The sequence below is a fragment of the Rhinolophus sinicus genome, chromosome 14, assembly GCF_057876585.1.
Source record: "Rhinolophus sinicus isolate RSI-liver-muscle chromosome 14, RSI-T2T, whole genome shotgun sequence".
Classification (NCBI taxonomy): Eukaryota; Metazoa; Chordata; class Mammalia; order Chiroptera; family Rhinolophidae; genus Rhinolophus; species Rhinolophus sinicus.
In genome coordinates this window covers 175,739,823-175,758,787 of record NC_142514.1, presented here as the reverse complement: position 1 = coordinate 175,758,787, position 18,965 = coordinate 175,739,823, and the positions used below count along the sequence as shown (strand labels likewise).

The window sequence follows — 18,965 nt, the reverse complement described above, 5'->3', positions numbered from 1 at the left end:
AGAAAGAAGATATTCTTCCATTTTGATATTGGCAGATTGATACTGAGTAATTGATCCAGTTGTTCACTGGACCTTGTTAGTAGGAAGTATAAATGTTTAAACCTTTTAATTAGACAATTAGGTACATGTTTATATAGTCCATGGCATGTAATGCATGAGCATATTCATTTGACTATAGCTTAGTAAAATATTAGACCGCTATGTTTTGAGGGCAGAGAGATCTCGAATGGTATCAAGAGTTTCTTTCTTTTTTTTTCCCCCTTTGCCAGCTCCAAGGAAGTGTAACAGAGTATGAATTTTCCCAGGAGGAGTTTCGAAATTTACAACAGGAATTCTGGAGCAAGTTTTATGCCTGCTGTCTTCAGTACCAAGAAGCCCTCTCTCAACCTCTTGCCCTGCATTTGAATCCACAAACAAACATGGTGTGCCTGCTGAAAAAAGTAAGGGAGCCGAAACGTACAGAAAACTCCTTTAGACAGTTCAGTGGGGCCTTCAGAATGCTAATCTGTTGTATGTTGCAGTTGGCTTTTTAGGACTTTGATTATTTTTTTCCCCGTAAAATTATAGTTCATTTGTATTTAGATAGTCTTCTGAAATATTTATACTTTTTGCATTTTATTTTATTTACCTCGTATATTGATGTGATATCACTTAACGTAAGAGTTAGAAGAATAGCACAAAGAACTTCCGTATACCCACGTTCACTGTTTAACTTCCATGTGCTTTGCTTCTGTAATTTTTTTTCTTGAACTACTTGAGAGTTAGTTGTAGACATCATGCCCCATTACCCTTACATATTTTAGCATTTATCTAAGATCAGGGATAGTCTTAATAACCACAGCACAATTTAAAGATCAGGCAATTTGATATTGATATAATCTTATGTAGTTCCTATTCAGATTTTACCAATTGTGCCTATAATTCTTCTTTCTTGATTTAGGATCCAATCCAAGATCTTGCATAGATTTATGTGTCATGTTTCTTTAGGTTAATCTCCAACTGCTGTCAGCCTTTCTTTGTCTTCCATGGCACTGACATGTTTTGAACATGGTGCCTGTTGTTTTGTAGTGTCCCTCAATTTGGATTTGTCTGGTGCTTCCTCGTGATAAGATGCAGGTCTCAGGGTGGCCAGTTAGCTAAGTTGGTTAGAGCATGGTGCTGATAACACCAGTTGCTGGTTCGATCCCCAAATGGGCCACTGTGAGCTGTGCTCTCCTTAAAATAAAAAATAAAAAAAAGATTCAGGTCTCAATTATTTTATGCCTTTAAACATTCACTGGAAAGAATGTAACTGGAAGATTTGTATTTCCAGGGGTACCTGTCTTTCCTTGTGCCTTCCTCCTTAGTGGATCATTTGTATCTCCTGCCTGATGAGAACCTTTTGACAGAAGATGAGACGATCATATCTGATGGTAATAGTTATTGTTATGTCCATATTTAATTCCTTCCTACATTAATCCTATGCATTGTTTCAAATAGATGCAAAAAACATTGATTGCCACGTTTCCTGGTCAGTTTACCACATTGTAGATATTTTAAGGAAAACTAAAGAGGCCTAAGCATCTCTAAGACCTCAGACAGATCCTTGGCATTTAATTATTCATCTTTTCTTTTGGTACAATATTAATCAGTAGTTCTTCACTGGCTTTAGACATGAATGTTAACTTTCTCTTACTTGTAGATGTGAATGTTGCTCGGGATGTCATATGTCTTATAAAATGCCTTCGGCTTATTGGAGAATCAGTGACTATGGATATGTCAGTAATGATGGAAATGAGTCGTTACAGCAACCTACAGTCTCCAGAAAAGGCTGCAGAACACATTCTGGAAGATTTGATCACTATTGATATGTAAGGAGAATTTAGGGTAAAGTGCATTTCCTAATGGAAATTTAGCAATTTTTAGTGCCAAAGTCAGGCTTTTCATATAAATTCAGATATGTTCAAAGTAGTGGCTTAAAGTTACAGAGTTGCCATGATTCTAAATAGGTGTTTCCACTTTTAAACAGAAAATCTAACACATGAATTCAGATCTGGAAACAGACTCATAAACTGTGGTGTAGCTATTCACTATTAACTGACCTGTAAATTCTAAAACACAAAAGTATTTTGCTCACATTCATATTGTCTGTCATTTGTGAAAAGGAAAAAAACGAGAAATTTGTTACATAGAGTGAAAGTATGTTGAATGCCAGAGTGATTATCCCCACTTCTTTATTATGTGGCTGGTTTTCCTGTTTCATAGAGCATTTAACTTTCAGGACTTCCATGTACACAGTTTGCCTTCTGTGTTCTTGGTAGTAATAGGAGGTTTCTAATTGTCCTTATAGAGAAAATGTGATGGAGGATATTTGTAGTAAACTGCAAGAGATTAGGAACCCAATCCATGCCATTGGACTTCTTATACGGGAAATGGATTATGAGACAGAAGTGGAAATGGAAAAGGGATTCAATCCAGGTAAATGGCAAAACAGCAAATGTGCCTCTTTGATTTAGAGAAAAACAATGATACATTTAACTCCTCTTTTTTTGTGTGTTTTTGTTGTTAATTACAGCTCAGCCTTTGAACATTCGAATGAATCTTTCCCAGCTGTATGGTAGTAGCACAGCAGGGTATCTTGTGTGCAGAGGTGTGTGTAAAATTGCCAGTACTCGCTTCCTCATCTGCCGAGACCTGTTAATCTTACAGCAGCTATTAATGCGGCTAGGAGATGCAGTAAGTACTACCCAAGGGAAAAGCTGTAAAATCTACAACCTGGTATAGATCTGCATGCACATAGCAGAATGTCAGCTCTGCGAGCACAGACTTTTGTCTTTGTTCACTGCTCTGTCCCCCATGCTTGGCTCTTAGCAGGTGCTCTATAAATAGTTGTTGAATTAGGAATGAGCAAGCATCGTAATCTAAAATTACAGATCAAGAATATACATGGAGCAGATTGTTCCACTGTTACCTTTTGTGTGTATTATAAGTGGGGGGAAATTTTCTCCGGTTGGCCTTCCCAAAATTGAGTATTATTAATACTAATTTGGATGTGATAGCTGGGTACCATTTAGTGTGGAGGAGAGAGAAAGAAGAAAAAGAACTTCTCTCTTCCTGCAGTACAGGATTTACCCTAAGCACAGTTTTGAGATTACAGAGTTTGTCTTCAGGGTCCTCCCAACTCCGTTCTGGGCTTCGTTTTCCATCCTATTCTTCCTCGTAGGCTACCAGATTCTAAAGACTCTACACCAGACTTCCTGCAGTCCTTGTTTCTCATCCTACTGACTGTTCCATGTTCAACACTTGTCTCTCCATCAGTAATCTCTTCTGAACCTCACCAGGAAGCCATCTAATTAAACTAAGTCGTGGTAGTGTGTAAATAATGGAAAGGCCTTTGGTGTTCCCAGAGGCATTCATGCTTTTTAAATCAGAATTTATTAACTCAAATACATTGCTAATGGTGGAATTTCAGGTCAAAACAAAATTTATTACAATGAAAGACACATTGCCATTAATCCCCCTCAAAATAACCCCCCTCACTTCAAACACATTCATCCCATAGTTCTTGCCACTTTCTGAAGCAGTTCTGGAAGTCCTCTTTCGGGAGTGTCTTTAGTTGTGCTGCCGTGGCTGCCTCGATGTCCTGAATCGATTCAAAACGTTTACCTTTAATGGTCATTTTGACCTTGGGGAAGAGCCAGAAGTCACATGCTGCCAGATCCAATGAATATGGTAGATGAGGACACCATAATATTATTATTTGACAGAAATTGCTGTACTAGAAGTGATGTGTGACAGGCAGCCTTTCCGTTGTGATCAAACCATAACGGTGAATGCTGCTGCCGAGTGCCATCCAACGGAAAGGCAGGGATCTTCAATATGGAAAGTGGTGCGTCAAACCTTAGTAACAGTGTGACAAATTTCAATTTGTTCGGTGAAGTCGGGTATGAGCTACGGTTGAGAGAAGGTGTGCTTTAAAATGTGCTGTAAATCATGGATCATGAACAACACATTAACCTGAAATGGGCAAACGGTTTCATTCTCCATGACAATGCTCCGTGTCACACATCACTGCTGGTACGGCAACTTCTGTCAAGTGAAAACATTACGGTGTGTCCTCATCCACCTTATTCTCCAGATCTGGCACCGTGTGACTTCTGGCTCTTCTCCAAAGTCAAAATGATTCAGGACATTGAGGCAGCCACAATAGTGCAACTAAAGACACTCACGAAAGAGGACTTCCAGAACTGCTTCAGAAAGTGGCAAGAACTATGGGATAGGTGTGTTCGAAGGGAGGGGGTCTCTTTTGAGGGGGGTTAATGGCAATGTGTCTTTTACTATAATAAATTATTTTTTATTTAAACATTCACCGTATTGTTTGATCATACCTCATATAACTTTCACCGCTTTTTTCTAAACACAGAGGTAATAGACAATAGAGGTTCATTGTAGAACTTTTATATGTAAGCCTTTATATGTAAACATAAAAATAAAAATTCATTAGTAATCTACACAGTGATAACCACTATTTACATTTTGGTGTACACCATTTTTTTCTATGAAAATCAGGATTTTTTGTTTGTTTTATTTATAAAATCAGGATATGCTACATTTGTAATTGGTGGTTTTTATTCTTTCACTTTACTAATTTTGTCAGCATTTTCACATTATTAAGTATTCTATAACATGTTTAATAGTTACTAGTACAATTTTAATTTATTCAATCAATCCCATTTGTGGCCATCCATGTTGTTGCCAGTTTTTCCCTTATAGCTATAACTTTCCGTACGTACGCCTTTGATTATATCTCTAGGATAAAGTCTAAGAACTAAAATTAATTGGTCACAGGCTGCACCCATTTTTATGGCTTTTGGTAGTACTGTCAATTTCCCTCTAATGATCATACTTATTTTCACCCAAGACCAGAAGCATAGCAAAGGACCTCGATTTCCCTGTTCCTCTTCTTGAATTCTGAACCCACAGATTTAATGAGAGTTAAGCTTTTCGATGTTTTTTTTTTCACCCTCAGCTCCCATGACTTGGTGAGCTGTTTTGATTATTTCTATACTGTTAAATGTTTCAGTAGATATTTTTGCTACCTGCTACCCCAAAATGTGTGTTGCTTTTATACACACACACGCACACGTGCACATGCGCATGGACGCACATTACTTTTTTGTATGTCCTTTGTAACAATGTTTGTTATTATATTTTACCTCCACCTGAACCTTAAGAGTTATCATTACTAATTGCTGTTTACTGTCTCACCCACCCACCCATCATGTATAGGTGATTTTGGGAGCTGGTCAGCTCTTTCAAGCTCAGCAAGACCTACTACATCGAACAGCTCCCCTATTCTTATCTTATCACCTCATTAAGTGGGGAAGTCAGTGCTTGGCAACTGATGTTCCAATTGACACACTGTGAGTTTCATTATTGTAATTATTATTAAATTTTGAGTTTAATTTTTTTTATTGTCTTATAAGATAAAATATTGTAAACATGCTGTAACATGTTTTGCCTTTAAAGTTCAGAGAGCTTTTAGATGCTTCATTTTCTAAAGGTTGAAGGCAACTTACAAGAATAAAAATTATAAATATATGTATTATTATATATTATATATGTGTGTGTAATGTAAAGCTAAGTCCTGTTAAAGGCAAAATAATAAGATAAAGTCAGAGGGAAAGTTAGACTACACACAAAAATGTTATGCTAGATATTAAAGGTGCTGAGATTCTTTATAACCAAAAGGAGAAAGAAAATCCCATGCTTAAAGGATTCACATTTTCTTTTTTTTTAATCTTTATTAAATTTATTAGGGTGACATTGATTAGTAAAATTGTGTAGGATTCACATGTACAGTTCCATAATACATCATCTATGTATTCTATCGTGTGTTCACCACCCAAAGTCAGTTCTCCTTCCATCACCATATATTTGGCCCCTTTTACCCTTTTTTACCGTCTCCCTCCCCCTTTACCCTCCAGTAACCACTAAACTATTGTCTGTGTCTGAGTTTTGTTTGTCTTGTTCATTTGTTGCTTTCAGTTTTATATGCCACATATGAGTGAAGTCATACGGTTCTCAACCGTTTCTGTCTGACTTATTTCGCTTAACATAATAATCTCAAGATCTATCCATATTGTCGCAAATGGCAGTATTTCATCTTTTCTTGTGGCCAAGTAATATTCCATTGTATGTATATACCACATATTCTTTATCCAATTATCCATTGAAGAACATTCAATTGTTTCCATGTCTCAGCCACAGTGAATAATGCTGCAGTGAAAGTAGGAGTACATATTTGTATATCTTTACGGATAAATGTTTTCAGATTTTTGGGGGGTAGGTACCCAGAAGAGGGCTTGCTGGGTTGTATGGTAATTCTGTTAATTTTTTGAGGAACCTCCATACTACTTTCCATAATGACTGCACTAATTTATATTCCCACCAACGGTGTATGAGGGTTCCTTTTTCTCCACAGCCTCTCTTACACTTGTTATTTGTCTTGTTGATGATAGTCATTCTTACAGGTGTGAGGTGGTATCTCATTGTGGTTTTCATTTGCATTTCCCTAATAGCTAGAGGGATTCACATTTTCAATAAGGTAAACCATCCCGTTTTCTGTGGTAAGGTGAGGCTTTTTCATGGCATGGAGGTCTAAGAGAAATTTCTGCTCTGGCTTTTCATTGAAGGATCACTGAGTGATACCATGGGCAACAAGCTAAACTGACATGTTTTCCAGATTTTTTTCTCACACTTTCAGTGGAGCATTGATGTACAATTTATTAATTACATTGACAATGTTCTTGGTAACTTGTTGAAGAAATATTTGGCATAGAAGTTATTAAGCTGTTTTTTTTGTGTTTTTTTCTCACAGGGAGTCTAATCTCCAACACTTATCAGTATTGGAACTAACTGACTCTGGTACTTTAATGGCAAATAAGTTTGGTAAGGACTGAATTGTGTACGCACTTGATTTTAAATTTGGCATTTGTTGCATATTCATTAAAATGGACTTTTGCCACCTTTGCTATAGAAAGTTTGGCTGGGATCTGCTTTCACAGCGAGCTGTGGCCTGAGACCTCTGGTTGTGACAGGGGTCTTGTGAAACCATAGTCCTAGGTCAGGCATAAATCAAGGTTGTTGCATGTATGTGTATACATACTGCTGCTTTTCCATTGCTTATTGATACTCCAGTAATACATGCAACAAAATCATTTTTTAGTTACTAAGTTCATGGTAGCTTTTGTAATCTTGTCTTAATCAGCAAACATTCATAAGGAGTCCCTCTCATGCTTGAAAATCATTCTGGAGAATTCGTTTTGTGTTGTTTTGGTATAAAACTTGGAATCTGGGACTATACTTATTACAAACACTTTCTAGGGAAGACCACAGGTCTAGTGAGACCAGTGAAAAGAAATGACTACAGTGTTGATTTAAGTGGCTTTTTTATTGCATTTGTATAGTACTTCACAGTTTACAAACTGCTTTTATGTATATTGCCATTGATTACACCAGTGGTGCATTTTATATTATAAAATAATAAATGTTCTTTGTTATAAGCATAAAATGAGTTGGTAGACTGTCTTAACTGAAAATTAATATTACTTTCACAAGTTGGTGATTATCATAATTTTTCTTTTTAAGCATCTAGTCCTCAGACAATAGTGGAATTATTCTTCCAAGAAGTTGCAAGAAAACACATTATATCTCATCTCTTCTCTGAACCAAAGACACCTCTGAGCCAAACTGGGTTGAACTGGCCTGAGATGATTACAGCAGTTACCAATTATTTATTGCAGTTCTTGTATCCTTTTGTTTAAAAGCTACTTGAGGGTGGCCAGATGGCTCAGCCGGTTAGAGCACGAGCTCTCAACAACAAGGTCGCCGGTTCAAATCCGCATGGGATGGTGGGCTGTGCCCCCTGCAACTAAAGATTGAAAACAGTGACTGGACTTGGAGCTAAGCTATGCCCTCTGCAACTAGATTGAAGGACAGCGACTTGAAGGACAGTCACTTGGAGCTGATGGGCCCTGGAGGAACACACTGTTCCCCAATATTCCCCAATAAAATTAAAAAAAAAAAATTGAAAGATTTCTTCTATTAGGTTGGTTCAAAAGTAATTGCAGTTTTTGCAATTATTTTTAACCTTTTAAACCACAGTTACTTTCCCCCAACCTAATAGATAGTCTAAGGGTCTTATTCTTCCTGTGTAATAAAGATTTTTAATGAGGTTGGGGGCTTATCCTCCCAACAAGGGATGATAATACTTATTTTTAGATATGCTGCCAATTTTTATTTTGTTTTTGCTTAGGAGTTCAGCCAGATTTTGGTGGTGTGCATACATTTAACACCTAGCTCTCTTTTAAAGCATTTTACATTCATCAGATATTTATTGAATGGCTCTATATGCCAGGCACTGTGTTAGGTGGTGGCAGTTCACTAGCACCAACAGTAGGCTTGTGCAATGTATCAGCTAGATACTTTGACCACCTAGGGATGAAATACATGCTTTAGACCACAGTTAATTGAGTTCTCATCTAAGTGACTAGGATTGTAGCATATAACCTTTTCATTGTATTTGTCTAATATTAAGGTTATATAGTTATGTCGAAAGAATTTATGCTCTGTCACCTTCTCTTGATCTTTTTAAAAAATTAAGCCATTTCATGGAGTTTGATTGCCCAGTATGTATGTTTAAGTTTTGCCAAAAAAATGAAAAATCTCCTTAACCAGTTACTTAGATGGCCTAGCAATCCTGGTTGCCTCTTTCTAGAATGTTTGATGGGAAATTGTCAGTATGTACAGTTGCAAGTGAGTACTGTTGTAAAGAATTGGGTTTCTGGAATTTTTTTCTTTGTAAATGTTACTTTTATTTTAATTGGGCTGTTAATAAGAACCGTAATAATTTGTACTCGATTGCACCAAAACATACTCCAGAGATTTTCTCTACTTCCCTCTTAACAGTATCATTCCTAACGTAATTTTTTCTAGAGGTCCCCCCCCCCCCTTTTCCTTTCCTCTCTCTCTCTTTGTTAGGTTCTCTTTGTAGTAAAACAAACATACCATTGTTTTCATATAAATCCTTTACTGGAATCTAGTCATAGAACCAGTAAATACCAAAAGTTGGAAAATTGCTAAGATGGAAAGCGTATGTGTATTTACGTGTGTTAGTGTTACTGGAGTCCTATTTGCTTTCTTAAAGTGTCATAGCCTAGTATGAGAATTCATTAACAGGATTAGGTTTTACGCTCCAAGTGATTTCAGGAAATACAACTTTTGTGTGGATTGACCACTGTCTTCTCTCCCTCTCTGAAGAACTTAGAAATGAGTATTTCCTTAAGTAGTATTTATTTTCTTAATCAGAAAGTACCTTTTATGCCTTTAAGGATTATATCCAACTGCTACATCCCTGGTGTCAAGTCAATGTTGGTTCCTGTCGATTTATGCTGGGACGCTGTTACCTGGTCACAGGAGAGGGACAGAAGGTAAACTGCATTTGAGTGATAAACTTTAATACAAGGAGGATACTTCGTTGCCGTTTCAGGTTGGAGGACATGCATAGAATCCTCTAGATAAAGAAGACTACTAGTGCCATCCAGGGGCACAATATACCTGTGGGGACTGCCGTGTTTCCCCGAAAGTAAGACCTAGCCGGACAATCAGCTCTAATGTGTCTTTTGGAGCAAAAATTAATATAAGGGCGGCTGGATGGCTTAGTTGGTTAGAACGCGGGCTCTCAACAACAAAGTTGCCGGTTCAATTCCCGCATAGAATGGTGGGCTGCGCCCCCTGCAACTAAAGATTGAACACGGCGACTGGACTTGGAGCTGAGCAGCAACCTCTACAACTAGATTGAAGGACAATGACTTGGAGCTGATGGGCCCTGGAGAAATACAGTGTCCCCCCAATATTTCCCAATAAAAAAATTAAAAATATATATATATATAAGACCCGGTCTTATTTTATTATAATATAAGACTGTGTCTTATGATATATCTGTGTCTCATGATATATCATATCGTATCATATAATATCATATAACGTAAATAATATGAAATACCAGATATAATATAATACTGAGTCTTATATAATATAAGACCAGTCTTATATTAATTTTTGCTCCAAAAGATGCATTAGAGCTGACTGTCCGGCTAGGTCTTATTTTGGGAGAAACACAGTATTCAGCTTCAAGTACTTCTCAGATTAGTTAAGATACAAGAAACTACGAAGAAGAAAACAAAAACCCTCCTGCCCCTGTGCAGGTGTTTTTAGGGATGCTTTTTTGTAAATAAAGTTTATTTCTCAATTATGTTTTCATTATATCTTTTTATAATGCTGCTTCTTTCCCCGTTAAACAGTCATATACTTACCACTCAAATGCTACAAATGTTAACATGTTGCGACAGTTGCTTTATTACATATTTATCTTAAAGTTTACTTTTTAATTAATAGCATTTTAGTAAAATGAGATAAACTAAAGAAATATGAAATAATGCATCAGAATTTAGAACGGCAGAAATTATAAATGTAGTCAACAGTCTTAAATAATTGGGGGGTGTTGGTTTTCCTTAGCACATGAGCACCTAGAATTAGGACAATTCATTATTAGTCACTTGCTTTCTTTTATTTCTCCAGGCACTGGAATGTTTCTGCCAGGCAGCATCTGAAGTGGGCAAAGAGGAATTCTTGGATCGGTTGATCCGGTCAGAGGATGGGGAGATTGTGTCCACCCCCAGGCTACAGTATTATGATAAGGTACCTTATGCCATTGTTTGGCTCTCCTTACACCACCCTGTGTAGAAATGTATCTGAAATACGTTCCTTCCTTGGGTATTTTTGGAGAATAATATAAAAATGTAATTGTTCCCTGAACTTCCAAGTAAAGAGAAGATGGGTTTGCCTAGAGAAGTTGACGAAACATATTTTTAAATTAAATTTGATAAATGTTTTTAACTTAAATGAAATACCTTTTATGGTATCATTTTGTTAGCCCAGTCATTATTAGAATTTTATTACTTAGTATTAGTCTTGCTGGTATCTCAAAGAATTACCTTGTAATGCAGTATTTAGCCTTAGTTTGTGATTTGGCCCTTGGGTATTCCTCCTGATCTTTTTTCTACCACTCTTTCCTCTGGTAATAACTCAGCTGTAGTGACAGCGACCTTCTTACTGTCTCATGCAAGCCAAGCGCATAACTTTCTTTCGTGACCTTGCTAGTTGCTGCTCCCTCAGCCTGGAATGCTCTTCCTCTAGATAGTGACGTGTGTCACGCCTTCATTTCAGTCAGGTCTCTACTCATGTGTCACCTCCTCATCGAGCTCCTCCCTGCCTCGCCTGTGCTCCTGTGCTCGCAGCCTTACGCATGCTTGTTTTCTCTCTCCCTCTCTTGCACTCATGCAGATGGAGATGCTGGGCAGTCTCCTTGCCCGCTTTGTTTGTCTTCATAACATTGAACTGTGCTTGATGTTATGTTTTAGATATCTATGTGTTATTTGTTATCTGGATTTCCCACCAAAAAGTAAATGTGACCAAGTACAGGCTTCACTGTTTTGTTCATTGCTTGTTAAAGAGATAAATGAAACAGATTTGTGTCTCTTAATAACCCTCCACCATCCTACTCATGAGAAAATTACTTTGAATTCTAAGGATTTTTAATGAGGCCAGATGGATTTGAGGAATCGATAAACCCCTGAAGTTATGTGCAAAATGTTTGTATTTTTTCTGTGGAGAGTCTCCATAGCTTTCATCAGAAGAAACTTAACTGATTCAAAACATGAAAAATCACTGCTGCTCCACTGGGCCCCAAAGTAGGCTTTAAAAAGAAAATACTAGATCTCTCACTCACAGAAGAAATATATCAAGATGTGCTAATGTTTAATATAAGGATTGACTCTGGTGCCCTTATTTGGTCCTTTTACAAGGTGGTCACTTGTCACTTAGTCTTGAGGTAGGCATCTGAGGGGAGAGTGAGTGTCATAGCTAGGGGTAGGGGTCCATAATGGCATCCTCATCCATTTGATTTTAATAGGTTATGATTGCCTGGTTAAATTGATTTACACATTATATTGCTTAATTTTAATGAAAATTGCCTTTACAGCATGGACATAGCTTTTAAAAACTCCTGCAAAGAAGCCAGGTTGAAGATAATACTAACAAAGTACAAGCAAGTGAAGGAAATTGGGGGCTCGCATTCCTGCCACGTTGCAGGGTAAAAACAGTGACAGTCTATAATCAGATCTGACAAGAGTCAGCCAAGAACAACTGAACTTTTCAGGAACACTGTTTTAAAATCTAAGTGTACCTTGAATTGAAATGTCAATTCAACATAGTATTAAACCATAAAAATTACCAAGACATTAAGTGAGCTAATCTCCTGTAGTGGAATATAAATTGGTTACAACCGCTTTGGGAAACTCGGTATCTACTAGCCCCAATCATTGATATACCCTATGACCAAGTAATTCCAATCCTAAGTAATTCCAATCCTAAAACAGATGTACATATTTACCAAAAGAGATGTATAATTATGTTCCAAGCCATAGCATATTCATAAAAGTCATACACTAGAAACAAAGCAAGTGTTCATTAGCAGAATGGATCAATGAATTATGGTGTATTCTTTCAGTAAAATGAATTACTGCATTTAATAACAGATCAATCTTACAAATATGTTAAGCAAAAGCATACAGACACAAAAAAATATTAATACATACCATAAGATTCTGTTCCATGAAATTAAAAAGAAAACTATTCAAAGTCAGCAGTGGCTGGAAGGAGTCACATGCGTGTTTGGAGTGCTGATACAATTCTTAATTTGGGAGCTGGGAACATGGATATGTTTACTTGGTGAGCAGTCAGCCAGCTATGTACTTAGGATTTGTCTACCTTTCTAAATACATGTTATACTAAAGTGAAAACTGTAACCTTAAAAATAATACTAAGCTTCCAGAACAAAAAAATTTTTTGTACTGTTAATAAAGAAAAGAAAGCAAATAATAAGTACTAATAAAAAATAATTTTAAACTCTGTTTTTATCTTCATTCTTTGTAAATTTATGTTTTGAGTGTATGTTATACATGTTAGAGAGGTGTGTATATAAATAACTATATGTCTGGATGGTGTGCACAGACATTGTTAGTAAGGCGGACAATTTTAAAAGTTTGAAGAGTGCTGTTCTGTGTTGAATTAGAAATGGGTTATGTCGAACATTAACGTACTCTCTTCAAGGTTTTTATAAGGCAATGATGTTAATTTATTTACTAGGCTTTAAATTCATCTATAACCTAAAATGTTAATAGGAATAGTTAGTAGTGAAATTGTATTTGTTCCTTCATTTAACAAATATTTAATGAGAGCCTTCTATGTACTAAACACTGAGGATAGAGCAAAAAAAGACCAATAGAAACTCTTATAACAAGCCTTATATTTAATAGAATCTAAAGGAAAATATTAAATATTGACCGAAGAATCCTGTTCATCTTGTTGTCGGCACGTTTGAGTTATTCTTTATCTTGCTTCGTTATCTAATTGATTTAAAATCGTATTTCAATTTGAAGTGCACTATCATATTAATTTTAATGGAAATTTCTTCTGTTTCTCCTTAGATTTTGCGTCTGCTCGATGTGATTGGTTTGCCTGAACTGGTTATTCAGTTGGCTACATCAGCGATAACTGAAGCAGGTGATGACTGGAAAAGTCAGGTAAGCACTATAATCTTGTTATTTCTCTTGGGGTTTGTCATGGATGTGATATTTCAATCTCTGTTGTTCTTTTTTCCCCTATTTTTGGCGCTTAGGCTACTTTAAGGACGTGCATTTTTAAACATCATCTGGATTTGGGTCACAATAGCCAAGCATATGAGGCCTTAACCCAAATTCCTGATTCCAGCAGGTAATCAGTCTCAGTCTTTTTCAGAGAAGGTGATTGGCCAGCCCTGTTTAATCCACTGAGATAGTTTATCCTCGTATCCCTTTCTTTCCTTCCAGGCAGCTAGATTGCTTACGGCAGCTGGTGGTGGTTCTTTGTGAACGCTCGCAGCTGCAGGATCTTGTTGAGTTTCCCTATGTGAATCTGCAGAATGAGGTAACTTTGTTTTTCCACTGCTGACTGCACACAGCTGTGTTGGTTGTCATGCTGGCCACTAATTTGGATGTCTCATCCCTTCCCCTTCCTTAGGTTGTGGGCATAATTGAATCACGTGCCAGAGCTGTGGACCTTATGACTCATAATTACTATGAGCTTCTATATGCCTTTCACATCTATCGCCACAATTACCGAAAGGGTGAGCAGTTGAAGCAAGCAGTATGAGTTGGAGTCAGCTTTATCGGTTTAATCATGTTTTACAAAAATACTATGTTTGTAATTTTGTCATTTTGCCTTATTTTTATCATTGGGTGAGTGTTCTCTACAAGCATTTGGGGAAATTATGTTTAAGGGACAAGATCAGCTTCACCCCTTTGGAGATTACCTGTTAGCCTTAAAGATATGCACTTGTTCCCATTCTAGAACATTCTTGAGGCATTTCCAATGAGATGACATTCTATGTGTATGTTCTGTCTGAGGTTCAAAGATACTTTTTCATGAGAGGCACCTGGCATTCTTGTGGCTGGTTTTGAGCTCCTGTGCCATTTGGCCATTAGCCTTCTCTCTTTGCTCACTTATGTTTGCTGATCCTTTTGAGAGTAAGTTGTGGACATCGTGACTCAATGCATAAATACTTCAGATGCATCTCCTAAGGACTTTTTTTTAATATACAACCTCAATACAATTATCAAATTAAGGAAATGTAACTAATTAATTTCGTGACTTAAATGTAAATGTTGTGCTGTGATCTGATGTGCTGCTCATTTTTAAATTGTGCCAGTTGTCATCTGATTTTTTTAATAGCACACTCCTCCCATGCTGTGCTCACCCCCTGGTCTAGAATCACCTATTGCATTTATTTGTCCTACCTCTTTAGTCTCCTTTTATCTGAAGCATATTTTTTAGCCTTTTACCTTTGAAGACACTGATATTCTTGAAAAGTACAGGCCAGTCATTTCTGTAGACTGTCTTAATTTGGATTTGTATGATGACTGATGAAGTCTTTACCAGAACAGCTAAAACCAAGGAATTACAGGTCTGTTTTTAAGATCATGTTTTGCAAGATAAGCATTGTGGTTCCCCTTTGGAACATCTAACATTTTTATACCATTTTTCGTCAGAATTTTTCATTAGGTTTCTTGCTGATTTTCATTGGAAACAATGGATGGAAGTAATTTGTAGGCACGTTCTTAATATTCCTAATGGCAAAACATGTTTACCTGTTACTTATTTTATTGAATCATACAAGAAGGGAAATACAGGTTAAAGATCTTCTACTGTTTGCTTTCACAGTAACAGCATCCATTTCGTCAACCTGATTGAGGCCAGTTTAGCTAGATCAGGGGTGTCCAAACTTTTTTCAACGTTTTTCACCAAGGGCCATATGTGGTAAAATACACAAACAGCTGGGCCACTCACTCGAGGTGAAGTACGTATTGCCTCACCTGGTTTATTTAAGTAAACTAAATGTATTTTTGGAATTTGCTGCGGGCCAATTAATAATGGATTGCGGGCCGCAGTTGGCCCGCAGGCCGCAGTTTGGACACCCCTAAGCTAGATTAACGTTCAGGTCTTTGGAGCAAGGCTGTTGTTCTAACAAAATGTCTTACAAAGCGCAGATACTCAAAACTATTTGTTGGAATGAAAGTAGTTTTATTTGAAAACTGAAGGAGAATTTTTAAATGCTATTTAGTTTCTGGAGCCCCATGCTGTCTCAGAAAAATGTAGTTTGCATTATCTTATTCAAGCTGTGTAAATAAAATTTTATAAAAATAAGGATCTATGTTCTTGAGCAGAGCATCCAAATATTTCTTGGTCTCAGAATCCTGGATGGGAGTAGGTGACAATTTGGCTGAGATTAGATCTCTGAGCTAGTCTCCCATCCTGCCTGGTCCTGTAGTATCTAAAAGTCAAAAGTTACATTTTACGTGATTTATTTTGGCTCTTTTTTTTTTCTTTCTTTCTTTTTTGGTTGTTTTAAGTTAAACTCAATTTTATTTTAAGTTTTAATATTTGATGAGTAAAGCAAATTCTCTGCATATCTAATGAAACACAGTTTTCAAATTCTAATGTCTGATTTATTATTGCCTCATAGCTGGCACAGTGATGTTTGAGTACGGAATGCGTCTTGGCAGAGAGGTTCGAACTCTCCGGGGACTTGAGAAGCAAGGCAACTGTTATCTGGCTGCTATTAATTGTTTACGACTTATTCGTCCAGAATACGCCTGGATTGTGCAGCCAGCATCGGGTGCAGTGGTATGAAAACTTTCCATCCTGGAATTTGGGGCTCATTTAATTTATTTGATTTGGTCCTTTCAAAACTATTTTCGTCATTTTGCTTCATTTCATTTAAAAATTTCTACTGGAATATTTGTGAATTCAATCTATTTTTGCTGTAATTCAGTTGTTATGTATTACTACCCCTTTAGTTCCCAAGTTTAGAATTATTGTAGGAAGAAGTACTGCAGAGTAGTTTTGGATTTAGACCAAACTAACTTTAGGTAAATTAATCTTTTGCTGTCCGATTATCCTCTTTTATAAAATAATAAGAATAATAATGTCTGCCTTATAGGACTGTTTGGGTATTAAATGACATAATTCATGTAGAGATTGCTTAGAACTGTGACAGTGCCTGGCCTGCAAAAAGTGCTCAATAAATGGTAGTTGCTACTTTTATTTCATTCATTTTTATTAATTCAATCTACAATTACTGTTTTAAAGACCATGGACTTGGAGTTTTTCCTGTTATGCTGATGGGGTCATATATGCCCAGCTTCTTATATTGTATAGTTCCTGCATTTACTAGGCTGTTTCCCAGGGTTATGGGAGGGAAATATAACTCTGGAACCAATGAAAGTCACGTGTTTTATGTGGAGCTCAAATCCACGTCCCTGGACTCAGTAGCATGTTAGCTAAGTGAGCCAACTTGGCAAACTCGCCACTTTTTTGTCTGATAGTTACAGAATCTTTGTAAGAAGAGCTGTGCTAGTTGAAATAAACATAATTCATGTGGAGAGAATTTAAGCGTGGAAGCTCCAGATCACAGTTCATGATATCAAAATAAAGTAGTAATTTTTCACAATTAACACGTTGCGTACGGATCACGAGAATCTTCACGAGGGATTTAAACCCCGCCGTACGCAATGTGTTAAATAACTTCTTTGTCTTTTCAGTATGATCGCCCTGGAGCATCCCCCAAGAGGAATCATGATGGAGAATGCACAGCTGCCCCAAGTGAGTCTGGGGTCTCACACTGATTCTTTGCTGGACAGTAATTACATTGCTGTATCATAGTAGTAGCATTTTTATATATATACATATATGTGTATGTTATATTGTAGTATATAGAGTCATACTATACTACATACCCTGTTTCCCCGAAAATAAGACCTAGCCAGATAATCAGCTCTAATGTGTCTTTTGGAGCAAAAATTAACATAAGACCCAGTCTTATAGTATAGTAAAATAAGACCCGGTCTTAATTTTTGCTCCAAAAGACTCATTAGAGCTGATTGTCCGGCTAGGTCTTATTTTGGGGGAAACACGATATTATATGTGTACTGTACTTATATATTGTAAAAACATTATAACTTTCTTTGTTTTTAGTGTATTTTCAATATTTTAATCTGCTAAAGGATGGTTAGTCTGGTAGCCCTTTGAAAATTTTGTATGGCTATGTGAGAAATGAAAATGCTTTAAAAAGAGTGTTTTTGTTGATTGTTGTATTTAAATCAGCTTAGTACTAAACTTTTGTTTTTATCAGGCTCCTTTGATATTTCCATGGAGACATGATACCCTTCCTTAAAGAGCCTGGACTCTAGAGTTGGACACACTTGGGTTTAATTCTGCCTCTCTCACTTTGGGCATGTTCCTTTAGAACTGGTAGAGATAAAAGAATTTCATGGTTGTTAGAGCTAAATGAAATTCTATGTAAAATACCTTGTAAGCACTTCCTCAACTACAGCTGTTGTTAATAGAGTACTACTTTGATTTGACTCAGTTTTACGTATGAAGCAGGGACAGAGCTTTATTTTTTAAGTTAGCTTTTATTGAGCCTCCTGGTTTTTTTCCCCATCTCCCCAATTTAATGCCTTTGGAAATCAAATTGAATGTTATTTCATGTTTAGGAGAAATTGACAGGTTGAGTTAACCTAATTGGCGCTTCCTTTGTACTTTGAGAATGGAAAGTGTTTGTCTTTGACTTACAGCAAATCAGCAGATTGAAATCCTGGAGCTGGAGGACCTAGAGAAAGCATGGTCCTTGGCTCGCATTCGCCTCACTTTGGCTCAGCATGATCCGTCAGCCATCGCAGTTGCAGGTAGGATCCAGCTGTTTGTCCATACCAACAGCACATTCTAGGGCCAGGTAGTGGGCCTGGTACGCTACATGGGTATAAAGTATGCCATTGTCATTTGGAGTTACTCATCTACAAGCAGTCTTTGGGCTCATTTGCATACACCTCCAGTTGCACTAAATAGCACTTTTCCATTTCCACAGGAAGTTCATCAGCCGAGGAACTGGTCACTCTCCTGGTTCAGGCTGGCCTGTTTGACTCGGCCATCTCACTCTGTCAGACTTTTAAGCTTCCCTTAACGCCAGTCTTTGAGGGACTTGCTTTCAAGTATGTATGACATTATCTTTTGTATAGTCTTAATTTTCTAATGCAAAAATAACTATTGCTTAGTGTGTAGCAGAGGTCACACAAGCCAGAACCCTATAAGCCAGTTGTGCTTTAAAGAAGTATTTTCCTTGAGTTCACACAAAGATTTTTTGTTGTTGTTGATTGTGGGGTTTTTTGTTTGTTTGTTTTTTTAATTTTGATTTATAGCTTCTCTTGAGAAATCAGAAGATCTGGCCTTCCTGGACCTACATTCCCACATGACTAGATAACCTGGGT

The 18,965-nt window shown here is 37.0% G+C and overlaps 1 protein-coding gene across 1 annotated transcript in view; it reads left to right on the top strand.

The window, feature by feature from the left end:
- Window positions 1–18,965, top strand: part of NUP160 (nucleoporin 160) — a 42,957-nt gene that overhangs the window by 19,336 nt on the left and 4,656 nt on the right. The window contains exons 13-31 of the mRNA XM_019743644.3: window positions 270–440; window positions 1,313–1,412; window positions 1,682–1,850; window positions 2,330–2,457; window positions 2,555–2,715; window positions 5,269–5,402; window positions 6,860–6,930; window positions 7,630–7,789; window positions 8,727–8,796; window positions 9,372–9,470; window positions 10,621–10,740; window positions 13,590–13,685; window positions 13,781–13,875; window positions 13,971–14,067; window positions 14,161–14,266; window positions 16,163–16,323; window positions 17,241–17,301; window positions 18,276–18,386; window positions 18,566–18,689. Of these exons, the coding sequence (XP_019599203.1) occupies window positions 270–440; window positions 1,313–1,412; window positions 1,682–1,850; window positions 2,330–2,457; window positions 2,555–2,715; window positions 5,269–5,402; window positions 6,860–6,930; window positions 7,630–7,789; window positions 8,727–8,796; window positions 9,372–9,470; window positions 10,621–10,740; window positions 13,590–13,685; window positions 13,781–13,875; window positions 13,971–14,067; window positions 14,161–14,266; window positions 16,163–16,323; window positions 17,241–17,301; window positions 18,276–18,386; window positions 18,566–18,689 (2,234 nt within the window). The remainder of the gene's footprint in view (window positions 1–269; window positions 441–1,312; window positions 1,413–1,681; window positions 1,851–2,329; window positions 2,458–2,554; window positions 2,716–5,268; window positions 5,403–6,859; window positions 6,931–7,629; window positions 7,790–8,726; window positions 8,797–9,371; window positions 9,471–10,620; window positions 10,741–13,589; window positions 13,686–13,780; window positions 13,876–13,970; window positions 14,068–14,160; window positions 14,267–16,162; window positions 16,324–17,240; window positions 17,302–18,275; window positions 18,387–18,565; window positions 18,690–18,965) is intronic.